Genomic DNA, 22486 nt, shown 5'->3' on the forward strand with positions numbered 1-22486 from the left:
GGAGCGGCGGATGCTGAGCAATCTGTGTAATTTATCACTAGGGGTCGTAGTCAATAGTTAAATTGATGATTTATTTCAATTTGATAATAAAAATGTATGTCTTTAATAGGAAGGCGATAGAGGAAATCACATTAAGAGCCCTGCGGACTAAACGAGCACATTATCCATGTTTGTCAGGCAAGAAACCTTATGACATAAATACAATAATACTGTAATTATGACTTAGACAAAGAAACTCTCAGTTGCCTTTAGTGTTTGAGGTTAGTGCTTATACCAAAGAATAAATTCTCCTAAGTGACAGTTCCATTGTGCTTCTAATAAGCCGCCCTTCACACAATACAAAAGATCATATTGACACAAATACAATCCTACTAATAGAAAACAATGCTGAATGTAATTATTTCCTACACCATTATCTGTAATTATTCTCTACACAATAGCACTAATATTGGGGGGTAAAGACGCTGGATGTTTGTATTCCCATTATCCCAGGTTAGTGACCCTAGACCTTACTAGCGTTCGCATTGCATTGTCCTGGGCCATGAAACAGGTAGTTTCCAAACATCTATCTATCTATCTATCTATCTATCTATCTATCTATCTATCTATCTATCTATCTATCTATCTATCGATAGACAGACAGACAGATAGATAGATAGATAGATAGATAGATAGATAGATAGATAGATAAAAATTATACTATATATATATTATATACTATATATATATATATATATATATATATATATTTATAGATAGATATAGATAGATAGATCTATATATATATATATATAAATATGTATATACATATATATATTAAACTATATATATATATATATATATAAAATATACTATAATATACTATAGATATATATGGAGTAATGCGTCCTCTAGCTCTATCTGTGTTAGGATAAAGGAAAATGTGTATAAACTGGTATATCGTTGGTACTATGTACCCTCTCGTTTGAAGGCGATGTTCCCTGATGTTACAGATGGCTGTTGGAGGGGTTGTGCTTCTGAGGGGACATACATGCATATTTGGTGGACCTGCCCGAAACTAGTACCTCTATGGAAAGAAGATGTCCGACTTCTTTCATCCCTATTTTCCACCCCAATCCCCCTGGACCCTAAATACTTTCTACTGCCTCTAGACCTTCCGACTTTAACTACGCATCAGTTATTACGTCATGTGGCTACTGCCACGACATGTCAAATTGCGAAGGCCTGGAGGTTGCCCTCCCCACCATCCCTACAATCCGTTGTCACCTACATTTGGTACGTTTATAAGAAGGAATATATGACCAGTGTCATTAGGCAATCTGCCAGGGCGTTCAATAAAATTTTTCCACCCTGGCTCACTTCTCAAAATGCCCCCTCCCCATTCGGTAGCTGATTAAGCTACGCACCCATATTTTTATGTTGGCTGCCCGGATTCCGCCACTCGGACTCCCCTCCTCTTCTTTCTGCATCCCCTTTTGCCCACAATCTTGTTTCTTCCTTTTCCTGTCTCTATTCTTCCCGTTCCCTCACCCCCCTGGGCTGGTTGGCCGCACCATAGACCTAGAGGACTCTTTCTTTTCTCGCATTATCTCTGTCGTCTCACTTAAAAAAAAAAAAAGGATTTACTCACTTGATTACTGTTATTTCTTTGTTGTGTACATCTTAGTACTATATTGTTTTTCTATGCCTATGAAACACACCGTTTATGTGTATTACTGTAAATCGACCAATAAAATTCTTCTAAAAAAAAAAAAAAAATATATATATATATATATATATATATACTATAGATATAATATAAATGTAATATACTATATATATGTATATGTATATACATACATACAATGAGGGAATCCCTATAGCAAATACCAGTATCCCATTTTGTGTCTCATCCACTAATTGCACACCTTTGTATAGTGTAACCATACAGCACAGGGCACTATAGAATGGTAGGTTAGCACTATTGAGGGTACAAATACTCTCTTGTGTGTCATTTGATAAGGAACAAGGCTGCTTTAAAACATTAAAACATATATATAAACTTTTTTAGCTATTCCAAATGAGATGTCATGTATATCTACATTACTGTACATAGAACATAAACACTGCATTATAATAAAATCACCTCCAGTCATTAAAAAAAAGCCAATACATCTACCAATGTTTATTTTCCCAATCACAAAGCAGTTGATGCTATAGATTTACTATATCACTGAGCGTTTACTGTACTTATCTGAACGTCTTTTTCTCGTATATAATGACATAAGTTCATTTTTCTATATTTTTTTAGATATACTTTTTATACCTTAGAGCAGCGGTTCCCAGGGGAGCCTTGGGGGCACATGCAGGGGTGCCTTGGGTTGGTGGTCCAGGACAATTTCCAATTATGTATTATTTATGGTCAGTGCTTGTAGCCGCCAATCATAAATGATGTGGACAATCCTGTCCCTCCCCACGTACCTGGCCCTAAGGAGGGCAGATAAACACAATGTACTTAATATTTCTTTCTGATGTTCTTAGTAAAAAGAACTTTTGACCTAGGGACGCCTTGAAAAAACTTCTGATATTCCAGGGTGCCAAGATTTAAAAAAGTTTGGGAGCCCCTGATCTAGAGAAAGAGAGAGAGAGAGAGAGAGAGAGAGAGAGAGAGAGAGAGAAAGTTGCATAAAAATAGCAGTATTAATGCAAGTCTGGTTTCTGCTTATGTACTCTGCGGCTGCTTCGGGCCACTTGTGATGCCATATGAATGACCATTATAATAGTAATTATAATAATAATCATAATAATAATAATAATAATAATAATGAGCAAATATTTAAAAAGCACTCTTTTTTTATTTTTTTAGATCCTAAGTGTAGATTGCATTGGTAATGCCAGTAATACATTCATGGGATGCAGCCAGTAACCCATGAATACTATTATGCGAGAAACTAATAATAAATCTATGACAAAGAATGATTTCTGTTGGGCGGAATGTTATTACCAGCTGGCTGACATAGGACTGTATAATAATAATAATAATAATAATTATTATTATTATTATTGGTATGGCAGCGGATGGGGGTGCCAGGACACCACACAGCACATTACCAGGCAGGCCTGATGAGGGCAGGATAGAGCCCTTTAACTATTTAAAGGTCCATCTATCTCTCTGACAGCAGCCACGCCCCCCAGGCGTGACGTGGCGGGGGTGGTTATATAGGGATGGGACAGGCAGCTGCTGCTGTAGTTGTTCTCAGTCTCACTCCGTGTCGGGATCTGGATGTGTCTGACTGGTACCAGTGCTACACCCCCTGGATCTAGTGGATCTTACTGACCGTGCCCAGGAGCAGCAGGTAGGGCTCCCCCTCTCCCTTGTGTGTGCCCAGGTTGCGACTAACCCTTAATGTGTGAGTTCACAGTACATACTGGTAGTCTGTGCCGGCCGGGGATGCATGCATGTACAGTAGGGGACTGAACAGTGTGCACGGCTGCGCTGCTCCATAAGTGCGGGGAAGTCGCAGTGCGAGTCGGCTGCGCTGCTCCATGCATTCCGGGAAGTCGCAGTGCGAGTCGCTGCGACTTGGAGGCTGTCGCTCTCCCCAATGCCTGTGTCACAGCCCTGGCTGCCAGTGCTAGTGTTGCTGTGCGGGGTATTCTGTGCTGCTACAAAGCTGCTGTCTAGCTTATAGTTAGTGGAAGTCCATATGATGGGACTGGTGAAGATTGGGGTTTGGTTGGAGGCAGAAACGTGCGTGGATCTCCCTGTGCTGTTACTGTGGCTCACAAACTCTGCTTGTTTCCACCTAGAAGGTAAATTGAGAACCATGGGAATGACTGTAAAACGCAACATCTGGCTACACACACATTCTGTAACAGCCCCTGCAGTGCCACAGCCCAGCCAGAGGACCTAGAACCAAAATCAGTGACAAGTCCCCGAGCCCTAAACTTCAAGGGTTAAGTGGGAGAAACCTTCCTGCTTGTGAGCAACCTTCTGTATGGTACATCTAACATTACCAGCCTTAGGTATGTAACAGCTGTAATGTATGTTCCGCTCCCCCCCCCTGTCCACCTTTGTAATCTCAAACCACACATTTCACAATACTTCATTCTGGGGGTTTCCAGTTCAGTTTGTACAGGGGCTGGCGCTGCGTGGGATCATATTCTGGTGGTGTGTAATAGATTAGGGCCCATCCACTGTAATGCTGGTACATTCCCTATACTTTCCTAGTATAGTGTGGCTGCAATATTTGTGTGGTCGCATATCCATCTGAAGTTTGTATTATGCTGTAAGGGCGCTGTGGAACCCGTGTGGCGCCTTGTAAATAAAAGATGTAGTTAATGATAACTTGGCTGACCTAAGTGTTATAATAATGTTCGTTATAATCAATCTGCTTTATTATTTGAGACGGTAAGTGGCGTAATGTGTTTTTATAAGGATGCACATTAATAAAACTGTGTTGTGGTATCATGGGCATTTACCACTCCAAAAACATACTGGTAGGTTAATTGGCCCCTGACAAAATAAAAATAAAAATCCTATTGTGTATCAACGTGACGGGTAATAGATTGTAAGCTCCTCTGGCGCAGGAACTGATACTAATGACTAATACACTGTATTGTGCGCTGGAATGAGTGTGTCCTGGCATTGTACCTGACACCTGACACTGAGGTCTGGAGAGCTCGGAGGACAGACACTGGGAGTTGGGAATGAGATGGCTTTGGGGTAGCTGCCAGGGATTGGAATATATACATCCTCACTTGTATTTCACAAGCAGCTGCAACTGTGGGCAAGTTACATCCTTTCAGTCCAAGGGGCATGGAGATAATGGGGGAATTGTATTGAAATTCTAAAGTGTTTAACCCCTGGGTAGCTGCTAATCTTGCCCAACAAGGTTTTTTTTTTAGCAGTTTTTATATTTTAGGAGCAAATTGCACTTAATAGCCCAGTTTGTGTCATTATTTATACACATTAAAGTGGTTTGTTGTTTTCTTGCGAGTCTGATGGCACATCGGCAGTTGTAGGTTGAGACATGCTGGGACTTGTAGTTCTGTAACATATTTCGCTAGGGAAAACTGCTTAATGGTGGTGCTGATGTATAAACGCTGCATTATTGTGTTGAAAGCATCTGTGGGCCATTGCCTTGACACGGCATGAGTGAATGGTTTGTGAGCCACAGAGCTGGCAATCAAGCAGACATAAACTGGACAGCAGCGTTAGAATCTTGGTGTTAAATAGTAGCCACCGATTCAAACTTGTGGGCTCATTTATCAATGAGTGATAAATTTCACTGTGAGTGATAAATTGTGCCAGCCAATCAGCTCCTAACTGTCATTTTTCAAATAGTCTGTAACATGGCAACTAAGAGCTGATTGGCTGGTGCAATTTATCACTTGGTGAAATGTATCACTCATTGATAAATGAGCCCATTATTCTACATTTATTCGGCCTGTAACCTGTTATAATTGTACATGCTGAGCCATGCTTGTGTCTGATACTTATCGGTGTATATTGACAAACGTGTATTCTTGCATTGGGGTAATTCATATTACATGTAAACTGTTACTGTGCTTGTCACGTGGTGCTCTGCGTCTTTCCCCGTGTTCTATAGACGTATAGTAATAGGTACTGTTGCAAAATTATACAATGCTGGGGCAGGTACCACACGGGATGCTGGTTTTCAATGGGTAACGATGACTGATAAGTTTGCTGTGTGGAGACGGTCCTCGTGAAATTTGGATTTATGTCACCCTTCCCTGTTTGTATGTTCCGTTATCCCAGATCCAGGGCACACGCCTGTCTACATCACAGGAGGATGTAAGTATGACTGCAGTGTGTTAGACATGGAAGGACGAACCTACCTCCAAATAAATAAAGTTATAGCGTCTATAGATTACAGGCCACTGAGTGTATTTCACCAGAGTCCTGACCACCTAGCGATATTCGTTAGATTAACGGGAGACCGTTCTAATGAGTGTTACTGTGTCTTATGCTGTAAACATTCGTCAAATAGATCTGGTTCAGTCCGTGTTACATGTATGTAGATATGTGCGCACCAGATGGGGCATTTAACATGGTCCGTATTCACCGTCCAGACCGCTTCAATCTCCTCTTTCGTAGGTTTACAGCGTTAATGTACTGAACTTGTAAAAACTGCCATTGGCAGATGTAACTGATCTAACTGCGCTTGGGGTCTTTGCAAAACCTTCCTTGCTTTCTGGTTGCAAGCAAGATTAACCGCCTCTGTGCTGCTGGGGCAGCTGGTGTCTCTGCTGTGGGAGGGTTAAACCTTAATTGTGCTTGTGAAACGTTAATATTTCCACCCAGGGCCATTATGCTATATAGTAGAGGGGCACGGGGCGACCTGCTGTATGCAGAGGGATAAATTAGGACGTGGTCTCAGCCAGCTCGAGGTTACGATGTAGGATAATGTGGCCGACTCTGGTTAATTGGCAGAGAGGAGACAATCCTGGAGAGTGTAATGTGAATGCCTTTCCTGATGCTGTAAATCTACCTTAAGCTTCCCCTTGTAGGGGGTTACTGTGTAATGCCCCCTGGGGCCCAGCAGCCGGGAATTAGATGGCAGTTAGCACAGGATTTGGTGACCTGCAGTACACATGCAATGTACTGAGGCCCTGGTGTTTTAAATGGGAAGGGGGGGGGGGGGGGAACGTTGATGACCTGCCATTTATTTGGGGCGTTAAAACTACTCCAAGGCGCCTTACCAGTCCAGGTTGTAAGGATATCCTTGCTTGTGCACATATGGTATAATCGAACTGAGGTGCTATAGTCACCTGTGCGTAGGCACGGTTATCCTTAATACCTGGACTGTTACGGTGCCCTGAGGACTATATACTGCTATACAGTCTGCAACAATTGAATTAGCAAAGCTCTCCTAACGGGCGGTGCCATCTTAGAACGTCATACGCTGTCACTTGTCTTGCGGTGGCTTGTGCGTTAAACATCTGCATCTCCTAATATGCTAGGAATGTCTAGATTGCCGCAAATAGCCGCTGCTGACTTGAGGATCACGTAACATCAATAGTTTTGCTTTCTAAGGAATCCCTTTATATACTGTGCACAGAATTGATCTTTGTGCGGCAGAGAACCTCTCCGTAAGTGGGCAAGCTTTATTCTTGGTTATTTCTTTTATATACAGGTCTCTTCGATATACGTGCCATTGAGTCTACTATTGTATAGCGGGATTGTACCTGAACAGATGAATAGAACACTAAGCTCTTTGCTGCAAGGGTTAATGTACAGTTTGCTAATGCTCCAAGTGCTTTTAGCACTTACTGCGACACAATAGGATATGTCAGTCACCTGGGAGTTGCAGGTAATATCGCACCCTGCCGATAGTCAGCGTTTGAGTGGAGTGCAATGTCTTAAAGGCCCCAAGCAGTCACCATTGTGGGAGTATGCCTGGCATGGCACAGCAGTTGCAGAGATGCAATAATGTACTGTCGTGCCCCTGGCAAGTGTGGGATTGTAATGTTGCTGCCATCTGGTAGTCTGTGGGATAGAAGTGAGGCGGTTTAGCAGCTAGGGGTTACAGCTTTGTAGGATGCACTTCCACCCAACAGGTAATTCTTTACAGTGTGATGTCAGTCTGCCACGCCCCGCACAGCAGTTGCAGGTAATCTGTTGCAGTGACATGGTTTCGTTAGAGTGTGATAGGTTGCAGACAGGGGGGTTACAATGCGATGTGCTAGGTTGCAGTTTCCTGGCAGTTGCACAGTCTGCTGTGGTGTTGCTAGAGGGGTGATTAGCTGGGCTCTCTGGGGATGTCTGTATAATAAGCTATTTTCTGGTCCTTGAGCAAAGTGCTTCTTTCAATCACTTAGGTTTGTGCACAAACTGTGTAACTGGAGAATTACAGCTGCAGTGCCGCTCGGCAGCCTATTGTTAGGAAGCCTGGTTTTTGTTCTGCCACCATCTAACCTTTATGTTCATGTCCTGTCCTCTTACAGAAACGGGAATGGTAAATAACCGGACATCGGAAGCCACCACCACGTCAGTCAGCAGTAATGGCTCCCCTCCCAAAGCCTGCGCTGGCTGCGGGGGGAAGATTGCCGACAGATTCCTCCTTTACTCCATGGACCGGTATTGGCACACCCGATGCCTCAAGTGTTCCTGCTGCCAGGCTCAGCTCGGTGAAATCGGCACTTCATGTTATACGAAGAGTGGCATGATCCTGTGCCGAAACGACTACATCCGGTGAGTATCCCTCTTATAGTTTTGGGACTCTAAAACTGTGGAACTGAAAGTCCCAGAATGCCGTCCTAGCTATGCCGGAACTGGTATTACGTTGTGAATACATATACAAAGAGGAAGGGTTGTGTAGGTGCCCTCCCCCATATCAAATCATTCTGCTGCCACCTCCCCAACCCTCACCAACAGGTCACTGCTATGGGGGACTTAACCATAAGTTCACTTATACAAGTCTTGGAGTGCTGAAACTAAGTGGAACTCCTCATTTGCTTTTAAGAAGTAAATGTTGAGGATGAGTCCAACTCATTCTTGGCACTGTAGAGCTTAAAATGCGTTCTCTTTATTAGGAAAGAGAACCCAGGTTGGATGTACAATATATCCATACATGGGCAGATTGGCATGTGGCAACCCAATTGCTTGGATCCTGGTCACTTAGAATGCTTATGGGCGACCTAGCTGAAGCAGTCAGCTGATCGTTGCACAGATGGATCAGTTACTAGTAGACTAGGTTTTCCTCTGATCCTGTCGACATGTGATCACGTTTTAGTAGGGATTGCTGGATTTTTAGGGTTTACATTTACAAGCAGATTTCAGGCCACTTTACTAGTAGCTGTAAGTATGGGCAGCTCTGCATTAACGTTCCGTCATTTGGTTTATCATGTGATCGCTTGTGTAGGTTCAGGCTCAGCTCATGATATTGGGGGGGGGGGGGGGGGTGTTACGGAATCTGGAGTGACAAAAGGAGAGGGGGCAGAGGTCCCGTCTGTGGAACATTAGCAGTTGAAAATTTTATTATGAAGAATTGTCCCCCCTCCCACCCTTTAACATACTTACGGTTTTCCAACTTTATACTGTGTATTGCACAGGAGGAGAGTCAACTTGTTACATGTAGGCCAGGGTTGGGCAATAACCAGCCCTGCAGCCTTGTGGGACTACACATCCCAGCATCCCCTGCCTAAAGTTTGCTGTCTGGTCATGCTAAAACTGGTGCAGGGAGTTTAATGTCAATTGTATGTTCATCTGAACGTGTAGCAACTGGGAGGCCTCGCAATTTACTGTAACGTTCTGACAATCTTTTTTTTCCCGCCTAGCCAGTCTCCTAATGGGTTAAGGGGATACCCATGGACCACCAGTACAGATGGAGGACGTCTTCTGCGCCCCCAGCCCCAGTTATTTTGTACCCCCTCTGTAGCGTGAGCTTACACAGTACGTAATGTTCTGCAGTGTAATTGCAACGCATCTAGATTCTCTTAGAGATAAGTGCTGGCTTCCTGTTGTAGTGGGAGTAATTACTGGAATGTGATCTGCGCGCAGCGTGCGACACCGATCCTCAGGCAGTTATCGGGGTGTGACAACCACTGGAATAAGCAGACACTCGGGGCACTTTGTGTAATATAAGCCTCCGATGTGTATGAGATATGAGGCTGGGCTTGGCCAGCCAGCGCTGATTCTCCACAGGGGGTCTTGCAGTAGAAAGTGAATTTAATACACAATTTACTCTTGGTATACACTGTTGCACAACGTTTACTGGTCACGTCCACACTTAGGCTGCTGGTTTACACCCCACCAAGGCCCCTTCGCCAGACCAGCCTGCACCACTAGCTGGTTGCATCAACACAAAGGGTCTTCGGCTATTAATTACACACACACACACACACACACACACACACACACACACACACACACACACACACACTCTTACTTCCCCCTTGGCAGGTGAAGTTCCCTGTAGGCGTTATTGAAACATACGGCATCAATTAAGCCCCTGTTATTTTTCTATTAAGTTCAATTCTGTTGCTCACCATGAGGGCTCCAAAAAAGTCCAAAAATACCAGCCCCTCCCAGTCTTCCCCTGAGCGGAATGCATTAACCCTTTCAGTGCAGGGCTCGGCCCAGCAGCCTTGAAAGATAAATGTGTACTTGTTCAATATCGGTTTTATGGCGTGGAGGTTTTCCGGGGGAGACTGGCCCATCTAGTTCCCCGGTACTTTGTGTTTAGTGGGGTTAAGCAGAGAAGTGTACAAGAGGTTAAGTGATTATTTTCTTCCTGTCAAACCTAGAAAGAGCCCTGAGGTGTTAAACCAGGGAGATCAGGACAGAAGCTGCAGGTTTAGCCATTTTTGCAAGTTTTTTTTTCTTTAGGTTACAATCAATAGGCTGTAATTTTCTAATGGATTATGCTAGGATCTGCTATTATGCGTTCCAGAAATTATATTTTTTCTACATTTTAAAGGCAAGCTGTTAACATTTAAAGGGGGTGGGGATATCAAAGAAAATGTATAATTTGCTGGATCTGCCAGGTTCCCCAATTTCTCTTTATTTCCCCCAGTGTCCTCTAGGCCCATTGATCAGCCTGTTTGCAACGGCCCAACTAGACATAGATAACTTTACCTGTACGCCTCACGTTAGTGTTGTGTGCGGACTGTGATCCAACAAACGGCTCAGTAAAAGTATAGGTACCCACCCTTAAGGCAATCCTTACTGTGTATATAAAGCAGTACTATAACGATCTTTGTCTTGGTGAGATAGGCAGTGGAGCTGCAGTTGCCTTAAGGATACTAGATAGTGACACTGGGAAGTTCCAGAAAAATCCAGATGAAAATTCTACTGCAAATAAAGTTTAGTGCAATTGGAAAATTAGGGCCTTGATCCAAATCTCACTTGGAGCTCTGTGCCTCATGTCCCTTGTGCCTCAGCAGTGCCATTCATTAGCAGTGAACTGATATAGCTTGCATTCTTATAAAGGTTGTGTGGGTGCACTTAGGGATTTTGGGCAGGGGTCTTTCAATCTTTTATCTGTAGGCCTATTGGTTGCCTGATACCCCTTTTCTACTGACAAGAAGATTCTGGGTCGCTACACGTGAACAGGAGACATGTCAGTAGAAACTGCTCAACCTGGGTTCAGCGACCTTGGGAGTTCAACCCTGCTAGTCCTGGGAAGAACCTGCCTTAAGGCTCAGTGTAAATGGGTAACCTGGGCTGATACAACTGGGGACCCATTTACAGCATAGGAAGAGCTGGCCCTGGAGAGGACTTCAGAAATGTAGACTAAGGTTCCACAACCCTGGCTTAGGGGACAGTAAGAATGGGAGTTGCGTGGCTAATTCATTAGGTGCTTGAAGAGTTTTTGTAAGCATACAAGTCTCCTGGTGCCCATTAGGTGGGGATCCTTGATCTACGCCAGAATCCAAAAATATTCTCCAGTCTATCCTGGAGGATCTGATGACAAAGCCCATCTGGTGAGGACAGTAGTTGGGTTCAAAAACATGAGTGCAAATTTCTTAAAGCATTGACTTTAGTGCACCTAGGAACTTACCCCCTGACCTCACCCACCAACCAGATACTTGGAGAGGTCGGTGTGACCTCTGGATGAACGTGGACCTCAAATCTTTCCACAAATGATGCGACAAACTTAAACTGGGCAGCCATAATTGGTCCTCAGAACTTCCTACTGCTCCATCTACCTCCAAACATCTGCTACTGTAGTTCTAGCCTACGGCTGAGTAGACTGTGAAGAGGTTGGTTAGCACCACACCTTCATAAGGTCCTTTCTGGCCAGCAGAAAAGAATACTGGTGGTTTAAATGGTTTGTGGACTTGCTGTGTACCATGTGGTGGCGTTGACTCTGTCGACGTTCATAACGCCACCAGGTAGGATATCGACACGGTATATGGAAATTTCAACATTGACAGGCACCGTTGTGAAAGTGTCAACATTTGCGTTAGGCTTAGACTTTCTGGAAAAGTAGTGTTGGCATTCTGACCATGTCATCGGTGTCGACAATTTCGTGATACGATGAATGTCGATCAAACCTACCAAACGGTAGCGAGCGCTAGAAGCCTTTCTGCATAAGATGGTAAAACGTCTGCCTATGTATAATTTAAATTCTAGTAGCACTTTGCAAATGCGTCTCGTTTGCCTTTAACAGCTGAGGCTTCCTGCCGCACGTCTGTAAGGAGATATTGGCTCGTCTATTGAACAAGGCAGCAATTGAGAGAGTGCTCGTGAGATCTTCTCGAGCATCCCATAATAGTATAAAGGACACTGTTACAAATGACGATCTGCTAATTAACTTCATTCCAGGCCAGTGACGGGAACTGGTGTGAATGGTCTGCAGATTGTGTTGCACGGGGTAGACTGTCCTATTCTCATCCACCCCCTCCTCACTCCGCTCTCTGCAAAACACATTTAAATTGGAAGAAATAACAGGGCTCTCTTGTCCACCCCCCCCCCTTCCTTCCCCGCTTAAATTACTGTTTAAATTAAGATCGAAAATTCATTACGGAGGCCTTTTTATTAGATTGGACGGCAGTTTGGCGGCTGCGCTAGGATTGTGTCAAAGAGCCAGAGAACAGGATATTAAAGGCAAACTCACATCAATTACACGGCCGATTCAGACGAGATTTTCAAGGAGACTGAGGGAAAACATTTAATAAAGGGAGCAGCTCATTTAATTTTTTTTCCACTTTTAAAAGAAGGGGGGTGGGGAGGAAGCTTCTGTCCCCCGCTGTGTGCACTCGCATGTCTTCTGGTAGGTTTCCAGGTCTTGCTCCTATAATGTAGAGATATGTAGTATATATTGGTGATTATGGATGAAGGTGCTAGCTAGGATTATGTCATAGTGACTGTTCCAAGTGATGAATGCAGAAACGTGGCTCAAACCCACTGCAGTGTAATTGCAGGGTTATTGTCACACAAGGACTTGTGCTCTGTGCAGTGTTATTGCAGGGTTATTGTCACACAAGGACTCGTGCTCTGTGCAGTGTAATTGCAGGGTTATTGTCACACAAGGACTCGTGCAGGGTTATGGTCACACAAGGACTTGTGCTCTGTGCAGTGTAATTGCAGGGTTATTGTCACACAAGGACTCGTGCAGGGTTATGGTCACACAAGGACTTGTGCTCTGTGCTGTGTTATTGCAGGGTTATTGTCACACAAGGACTCGTACAGGGTTATGGTCACACAAGGACTCGTGCTCTGTGCAGGGTTATCGTCACACAAGGACTCGTGCTCTGTGCAGTGTTGCAGGGTTATGGTCACACAAGGACTCGTGCTCTGTGCAGGGTTATTGTCACACAAGGACTCATGCAGTGTTGTTGCAGGGTTATGGTCACACAAGGACTCGTGCTCTGTGCAGTATTGCAGGGTTATTGTCACACAAGGATTTGTGCAGTGTAATTGCAGGGTTATTGTCACACAAGGACTCGTGCTCTGTGCAGTGTTATTGCAGGCTTATTGTCACACAAGGACTCGTGCTCTGCAGGGGTATTGTCACACAAGGACTCGTGCTCTGTGCAGTGTGATTGCAGGGTTATTGTCACACAAGGACTCAACCCTGCAATAACACTGCACAGAGGACATTGTCACACAAGGACTTGTGCTCTGTGCAGGGTTATTGTCACACAAAAACTTGTGCTCTGTGCAGGGTTATTGTCAAAAGGACTCGTGCTCTGTGCAGGGTTATTGTCAAAAGGACTCGTGCTGTGTGCAGGGTTATTGTCAAAAGGACTCGTGCTGTGTGCAGGGTTATTGTCAAAAGGACTCGTGCTCTGTGCAGGGTTATTGTCAAAAGGACTCGTGCTCTGTGCAGGGTTATTGTCAAAAGGACTCGTGCTCTGTGTAGGGTTATTGTCACAAGGACTTGTGCTCTGTGCAGTGTTATTGCAGGGTTATTGTCACAAGGACTTGTGCTCTGTGCAGTGTTATTGCAGGGTTATTGTCACAAGGACTTGTGCTCTGTGCAGTGTTATTGCAGGGTTATTGTCACAAGGACTTGTGCTCTGTGCAGTGTTATTGCAGGGTTATTGTCACAAGGACTTGTGCTCTGTGCAGTGTTATTGCAGGGTTATTGTCACAAGGACTTGTGCTCTGTGCAGTGTTATTGCAGGGTTATTGTCACACAAGGACTTGTGCAGTGTTATTGCAGGGTTATTGTCACTCAAGGACTTGTGCAGTGTTATTGCAGGGTTATTGTCACTCAAGGACTCGTGCTCTGTGCAGTGTTATTGTCACACAAGGACTCGTGCTCTGTGCAGGGTTATTGCAGGCTTATTGTCACACAAGGACTCTTGCTGTGTAGTGTTGCAGGGTTATTGTCGCACAAGAACTTGTGCTCTGTGCAGGGTTTTTGCAGGGTTAGTGTCACACAAGGATGCGTGCTCTGCGCAGTGTTGTGGGTTTTGGTCACACAAGGACTTATGCTCTGTCACTGTGTCTGACTGCAAGTTACTAAGGGTGCAGCAGTAGCTGAATAACAGATGCTGCTTGTGCACTTTGATGGTAACACCCAAAGCCAAAAAGATGCCATGTATTGTAAGCAAGCTGCCAGGGGGATTATACACCTGAACACGACTCGCACCTGCCCTCCTGTGGATGGATTGGTTCTTATCAGACTTCTGGGACTCTTGGTAATTATATTGCGCTTTATGTTTAGTACATTTGCATCCCTTAAGACACCGCTCCTTGGCCCACCCTTCACTTTCTGTACATATGGAAAACTGTAGTCTGTGAATATATCCGTACGGTAAGCATGGCCGCTCTTACGTAGTCATGCGGAATGTAGCCTAGTGACTTTACATCTTGCATTTCCCTTGGGCATGAGTGTATATCATCCTGTGTGACGCATTACATTGTCCAAAGGTCATTCTCCACTGTCGGTGCTACAGGCCAGTGTCAGGAATTTTGTGTGTGGTACAGTCGGGCAGCACTAATCAATAGGCCATCACTCCTCCCTGATACCTGTCAATGGAGAGATGGAGAGGCGGTTTTGGGCATTTGAACAGACATTCATGACTACTTGTGATGCCATCAGTTTATCGGAGTGAAGACTACACTAGGATACTCTAATATTGGGGGGGGGGGGGGGGGAGGGAGAGGGGTTAGTGTCCTGTAAGTGAAAACCTACTTCAGGTGCATATGCACAAGTCTTGGCACACGGTCAGGCTCAGACGTATCTATGCATGCTGGGATTTGCAGTCCTATCTCAGGTCGCCTATACTGAACACTTGAGGGCGGATTCTGGACGTGTGTGGCAATGCAGATGGGTGAGCTGCCACATGCAGTTGCACTGGCTTAGTGCATACACGGGCGGATTCTCACATAAGCTAGTAAATAGGCCGCCACAGCGGTCCTGTAATTTGGCCACAAGTGCCTCTGCCCCTCAGACAGTGTTCTAATGAGAATGTGGATGTAGTGTATACATATGGATTAGAGAAGCACAGTGGTGTTTTAATCTTATGCAATGTTCTCTACTGGAAAAAAAAATCCTGAAAAAAGTAAGGGGGCATTTATCAAAATTGGTCTTAGAAGTTGAAATAGTGGGTAATACAGGTTGAGTATCCCTTATCCAAAATGCTTGGGACCAGAAGTATTTTGGATATCGGATTTTTCCGTATTTTGGAATAATTGCATACCATAATGAGATCATGGCGATGGGACCCAAGTCTAAGCACAGAATGCTTTTATGTTTCATATACACCTCATACTTACCTACTTTGCTGCCCCTCCAGCGTTGTAGGTGCATGGGGGCGTGGCCGGCAGCAGCATGGGCAGTCCAGGGGTGTGGCCAACAGAGTAGTGGACAGTCCGGGGGCGTGGCATCAGGATCGCATCATCGTGGCTCCGCCCCCGCTATACAGTGCCGAGAAAAGAGGCGCTGTATAGCGGGGGCGGAGCTACGATGACGCGAATCGCATCATCGGACCGCCCACTTGTCCTTTGCTGCGGGCGGCCGTGGAGGGGGCAGCACGGGAAAGCGGGAGGTTTGCCCTCCTTTCCGGGGGGCCGGGAGGGCCACACGATTTTCGGGAGCCTCCCGGCCATTCCGGGAGAGTAGGCAAGTATGATACACCTTATACACACAGCCTGAAGGTCATTTTAGCCAATATTTTTAATAACTTTGTGCATTACAGTGTGTGTATATTCACACAATTAATTTTGTTTCATATACACCTTATACACACAGCCTGAAGGTCATTTAATATATTTTTAATAACTTTGTGTTTTAAACAAAGTCTGTGTACAATGAGCCATCGGAAAACAAAGGTTTCACTATCTCAGTCTCACTCAAAAAATTCTGTTTTGGAATATTCCGTATTTCTGAATATTTGGATATGGGACCTGTAGTTCTTCATACACGCAGATGCAGGAGGTGAGGGAAGATGCAGCATCGCTAGTTCTATTCTGGTTGACCGTGCAGCAGAGCCAGCCAGAAGATATTACCAATGACCGCGGGAGCGCACATATCGGGCATACACACAGCCTGATTTTTTTTATTTTTCCTGATTTTCCAGGAAAATATAAACAGGCAGATAACTGCGTAGTGTGTAACCAGCTTCAGTGTCTGCAGTTTGCTGGAGGGGTGGGGGGTTCAAATGTGTTGCTACGAGTGAATTCCCCACTGACCCACTTCAGTCTTGACACTGCTTGGCACGTCTCCCCTGTGTCATGTCTGCTTGGCCGTAGTCACTTGTGGGGAGGTAGAACAGACTGGGGTGGGTCTATGTACTAAGACTTGCATGGAGATAAAGTACCAGCCAATCAGCTCCTCACTGTCGTGTTACAGGCTGGGTTTAAAAAAATGAAAGGAGCTGATTGGCTGGTCCTTTATCTCCATCCAAGGCTTAGTACATAGGGGTACATTTACCAAGCAGTGATAAGTGACCCAGTGGAGAAGTTGCCCATGGCAACCAATCAGCACTGAAGTAACATCTATAATTTGCATACTATAAAATGATACAGAGCTGCTGATTGGTTGATGGGGAAATATCTCCACTGGCTCACTTCTCCGCTCTTATCCCTGCTTAGTAAATGGACCCCATAGACTCCTAATGCTTTGCTTGGAATGTACACGATCCAAGCAGTGCACCCCGGCCCAGCAACATTAATAGAATTTGAAACAACCTCTTAAATCACACTCAGGAACTGTATTTGAGGACTGGGATTCAGCTGAGGACACTTCAACAGACAGGGCCAGCAGCTCCATTTAATGAATTAACATGGCTGCCAAGCCTTAAAGGTCATAATGATGAATATGGAAGGAGGCTCCTCGCTAATGTCCAGTAAACGTTATTAACTATTGTATGTAGAGAGGTAACGCCGGTTCCCGGACTGTGGCACAGGAACTATAATCAGCGATGTGGCTTGTGTCTTTTGCAGGTTATTTGGCAGCAGCGGGGCCTGCAGTGCGTGCGGACAGTCCATCCCAGCCAGCGAAATGGTGATGCGGGCACAAGGGAGCGTCTATCACCTGAAGGTAAGTTTCCCTCTGAATTGCCCTATACAGACCTAATAGGCTGTTGTGGATCACTTGGCTTCTGTAAACATGCCTGGGACCTGGTTTGTACAAGGCTAAAGTGCCCCTAAATTAGGGATGGCTGCTGACAATTGATGGTCTGACACTGATGGTAACTAGTGGGATAGCCACTGGCAATTGATGGTCTGACACTGGTAACTGTTGGGATGGCTGCTGACAATTGATGGTCTCCCACTGATAACTAGTGGGATGGCCGCTGACAATTGATGGTCTGACACTGGTAACTAGTGGGATGGCCGCTGACAATTGATGGTCTCCCACTAGTAACTAGTGGGATGGCTGCTGACAATTGATGGTCTGACACTGGTAACTAGTGGGATGGTCTGACACTGATGGTAACTAGTGGGATAGCCACTGGCAATTGATGGTCTGACACTGGTAACTGTTGGGATGGCTGCTGACAATTGATGGTCTCCCACTGATAACTAGTGGGATGGCCGCTGACAATTGATGGTCTGACACTGGTAACTAGTGGGATGGCTGCTGACAATTGATGGTCTGACACTGGTAACTAGTGGGATGGTCTGACACTGATGGTAACTAGTGGGATAGCCACTGGCAATTGATGGTCTGACACTGGTAACTAGTGGGATGGCTGCTGACAATTGATGGTCTGACACTGATGGGTAACTAGTGGGATAGCCACTGACAATTGATTGTCTCCCACTAGTAACTAGTGGGATGGCTGCTGATAATTGATGGTCTGACACTGGTAACTAGTGGGATGGTCTGACACTGATGGTAACTAGTGGGATGGCCGCAGACAATTTATGATCTGACACTAGTAACTAGTGGGATGGCCGCTGACTATTGATCTGACACTGATGGTAACTAGTGGAAGACTGTGTCCTGCATCATATAATGCTCAGTATTGTCTTACCAAGGGGGTTTATAGCTTATAGATCGTGGCACCTCTATTTTCCTAACTTAGTCATGAAAGTGAAGTATAATAAGGGTTATAGATCGTTAGTCGTTTGATAAACATTGCTCATTGGAGGGGAGAGGTATCAAGCCTTAGATAAAGTGGACTTCTGTCATTTCATAGACTGCTAGGTAATGAGGCGCATAATGAGACTCCATCCCTAGAGTAAGTGAACTGCATTGTGATCCCCGTATATCTAATTGGTGGTTAACCATTGAACTATTTTATGAGCAATAGGCTATAGGGTGCCGCTCAGAGCCTGACCAATATCCTATGTGGGGCGAGATGTAAAAGTTGAGAGCGCTGGAGGTGCGGGATGGTTTTTCCTTGTAAGTCCTTGCTCGTTTAAAAAGTGAGTTTGTCTGGCTTCCCGCACCTCCGGTCAACTTCTGACCCTATTACATCTCGCCCATACTGTTAAACTGGTTTTCCTGAATTATTTCTAAAGCTGTGCTTTTTGTTTTTTTTCCCCCTTTCAGTGTTTCACATGTGCTACATGCAGAAACAGATTGGTACCGGGAGACCGGTTTCACTACATCAATGGCACCATCTTCTGCGAACACGACCGGCCCTCGGGTCTTCTTAATGGCCATTTAAATTCTCTTCAGAGTAGCCCCATGCTACCTGACCAGAAAGTGAGTACGCTTGCGACAGATATGGGCTGGAAGTTGTGGTCAAAGCTAAGCCTTGCAGGCTACTAGCAGTGCATGTTTTCAAGATATCTGAGGTGGAGTTTTGAGATGGTTTGTAGATGAAATGCCTTTATCACAGCCTGTGACAAAGGACTTTGAAACACACTTCCTGCTCACACTACTTACTGTATACAATGGGGTTGATGTATCAAGTAGTGAAGAGTGGAGAAGTTGCCCATGGTAACCAATCTGCATCTACCTATCATATCATTAATGTTACCTCAGAGATGACTGGTTGCTATAGGCAACTTCTCCACTCTTCTCACTGCTTGATACTTTTTAGACCAGAGGTTCCTGACCACATACTCAAGGCACACTAGCAGTCCAGGTTTTAAGGACAGCCGTTCTTGAGCACAGGTGACTTAATTAGTACCTCAGTTATTTTGATTTAATCTGAGCTCAAGCATGGATATCACTAAAACCTACACTGTTAAGCCGGGTAGACACTGGGTGATCGGACAATGGGCCTAATTCAGACCTGATAGCTCACACAGCAGCTGATAATGTCTGAACTGCACATGCACCGGCACTGCAGTGCGCTGGCGCATGCCAGACAGCCGACGGCCGTCTCAGCCCTGCGATTGCCTCTGCCTGATTGACCGGCAGAGGTGGTCACTGGGCAGGAGGGGGCGGGCCGGCGGCGTTTGGACAACGTTTTAGGGGTGCGGTCCAGGCAACGCAGGCGTGCCCGGACCATGTGAGAGGGTGGGCCGCAGCGGCTGCATGACGTCACAGCTGCGACCTGGACAGTGACGAGTAGCTCCCTGCCGGCGCGCAGGAGCTGCTGCGCTGGTAGGGAGCTACTCTTCAAGTACAAAAGCATCTCCACTGTGCGATGCTTTTGTACTTGTGCGGCAGGGTTGGGCCTGACATGCGGGGTGGACTAGCCCTGTGCTGGGTGTCCCCCTCCCCCCCCCCACATGTCAGGGAAGCTGATCGTATGTACTAAATTTAGCACATCTACAATTAGGTCTGAATTGGGCCCAGTTCTCCCCCCCCCCCCCCCCCCCCTCCCCGCCTTGTTTAATGTGCACTTTTTATGCACATGTACTTTGTAATGCACCGAGGAACCCTTGTGGTGCCATATAAAGGATAATTACCCCAATGTGCTTTACACCAGTGGTTTTAATCGAAATAATTCCCATCTGACCCTCCTTTTCCTCTAATTGCTCAAATTGATATCTCTACACTTCTCCATTGCTGTAAATGTTTTTAGTCTTTTTTTTTTTTTTTTTTAATATAACAGTATATGGATAGGTCTGTCCTCTGGAGGCAGCCATCTTGAATCTGGTCATGTGACTTGCAGTCTATATGATCACTCGTTAATAGTGACATCATTAATGTCTGAGCCACACTTTTCTGCCCCTTGCCACAGTGATGTCACTAGTTGCGGGTGATGTGATAAGCTGAGCACTGGTCAAGCCCACAAAATGGCTGCCTCCATTATAGGGTTTTGCATTCAGAAACTAAAGATTCCTTGAATTGATTTATTTTTGGTTTTCTTTCTTGTAGGTTTGTTAAGAGACTGCAAGCAGTGTATCCTCTGTGCCTTCTGTTAATATTTCCTCGGAGACACATTGTTGGCATATATAAATATCTATAAATATATATATTTTTTCCTCCTTTCCACGTTTTTGCTCTATTTTTGGCGTGGTGTTTACCCACGACTGGGCGCTGTTCAAAACAGCTACTTATTTTTGACCCCCGAGGAGGATAAAGAACTTGTAAATGACCTGTAAAAAGAAAATTATTTTGCAAAGTACGACCTGGAGAAAGTTTTTGGACTGTGAATGTTGGAAGGCAGACTTCATGGTGTATATAGGACATGTCAAATCCCCACACCCTGGCTTTGTGCATCACTGGTGACATCACAGCAAGGACTGGCCAATCAGAAGCAGCTGCTCTCCTTTGGGGGGCCAACGCACTGAAATCTGTAGCCTGTGCCGTTCTCTAGTAATGATGGTGCTACTGAGAAATTGGGGACTCCAGCCTTCAAGGATATGCCTGGCTTTAAAAGCCATCTGGGGAAAAGGGCCTGGTTTGAGTCGTGTCATCCAGGACAATGCTACACAGACAGCCCACATGACCAGGCTACACGGATTCTGTACCTCTGCACGTATAGCCAGCACATGAATAAGGGGAAAATGTACTAAGCGGTGAAAAGAATGGAGTAGTTGCCCATGGCAACCAGTTGGCTGCTCTGTATAATTGTATACTATGCAAATTATAAATGTTACTTCAATGCTGATTGGTTGCCATGGGCAACTTCTCCACTGGCTCACTTTTTCACTGCTTAGTATATGTCCCCCTTACTCCAGTCCTGTGAAAGGGTTTCTTGAACCATTGGAGGAATTCTACCACTGACTGTATGTGATCTGAACGAAAACTGTACACAGTATATTCATTTACCTTTCTTCTGTACAGCACCACACACTGTCAGCACCCTGGTTTTTTTTTTTTTTTTTGTATTCTCAAGTGAAATGTTTAATTTATAAGATTTCTAAAACGTCTGTCACAAGCTTCTCGTTTGGGAAGCTGCAATTGGAACATTACGTGGTTCTTACAATAGGTGTCTAGAAAGGATTTCAATAAAATCTGTTGGCTGCATGAATGTGTTCATTATATGGGTTTTAAAGTGTGGTCATTTGTACACAGGACTACCTGCCCCAGTCAGTGGTCAGTCTAGTCAGCGACAAATCTTACTGCAGAGGGGGTATTTAGCTGGTACGTTACTGATGTCCAAATTGACTATACTGTCAAGTGTTTGGAAGTTGGCAGAGAACATGTTTTTCCCGTGTCTCCTACACATGACTGAGGCGGCCATTTTGTGTGTTGACCAGTATCCCATGACTATGCAGTCAACCCACAGGTTGTGTGGAAGGATCTGTGGACAAGCCACTTTTCCATCTGGGAATGATCGGTAACATGCCTTGTGCTCGGTTTCTAGTGCATTGATGGGCTACAAGAATATTGGCTTGGCACACAAAATGGCTGCTTTCCCTAACTATGTCGTGGATACAACTTAAATTGACAAACCTGCAGGTCTGGTTATACAGTCCTAATTTCACACTTTCATCACACCCATTCACGACGCCTTGGATATAATCGGGAACATGGTGTAAGCTCCATGTTTCTGGAAATCTGCACATTCGCATGACAGAAGTCAGAGAAAATGGCACTCACACCATTTTCCCATAGGTCAACGCTGCAGACCGTCTCGGTGCCAGAGCCTACTAGGGACATGTGCGGGCAAGAGGTGGGGGCCCTGCACAAAGACTACACGCGCCCCCCAGTCATAAACAACCCCTGATTCATGTGGAGGTGACATCTCTGAATGTCACAGCGATATCACTGACTCCTAATGAATC

At 45.1% G+C, this 22486-nt stretch overlaps 1 protein-coding gene across 2 annotated transcripts; it reads left to right on the top strand.

Moving 5' to 3' along the window:
• Window positions 1-3211: 3211 nt before the first annotated feature.
• LOC134948274 (LIM domain transcription factor LMO4-A) lies at window positions 3212-21740 on the top strand. Of its 2 annotated transcripts, XM_063936166.1 has the most exons (6): window positions 3212-3335; window positions 3790-4005; window positions 7951-8197; window positions 17348-17444; window positions 18906-19061; window positions 20631-21740. In XM_063936166.1, exons 2-6 carry the CDS (start codon window positions 3978-3980, stop codon window positions 20637-20639), a joined length of 537 nt encoding a protein of 178 aa, XP_063792236.1. In that variant the 5' UTR covers window positions 3212-3335; window positions 3790-3977; the 3' UTR covers window positions 20640-21740. The 2 variants fall into 2 exon arrangements, with proteins under 2 accessions (XP_063792236.1, XP_063792237.1); XM_063936167.1 differs by lacking the exon at window positions 3790-4005.
• Window positions 21741-22486: the final 746 nt, after the last annotated feature.

This window comes from Pseudophryne corroboree, chromosome 8 (genome assembly GCF_028390025.1).
Source record: "Pseudophryne corroboree isolate aPseCor3 chromosome 8, aPseCor3.hap2, whole genome shotgun sequence".
In the NCBI taxonomy this organism is placed as follows: Eukaryota; Metazoa; Chordata; class Amphibia; order Anura; family Myobatrachidae; genus Pseudophryne; species Pseudophryne corroboree.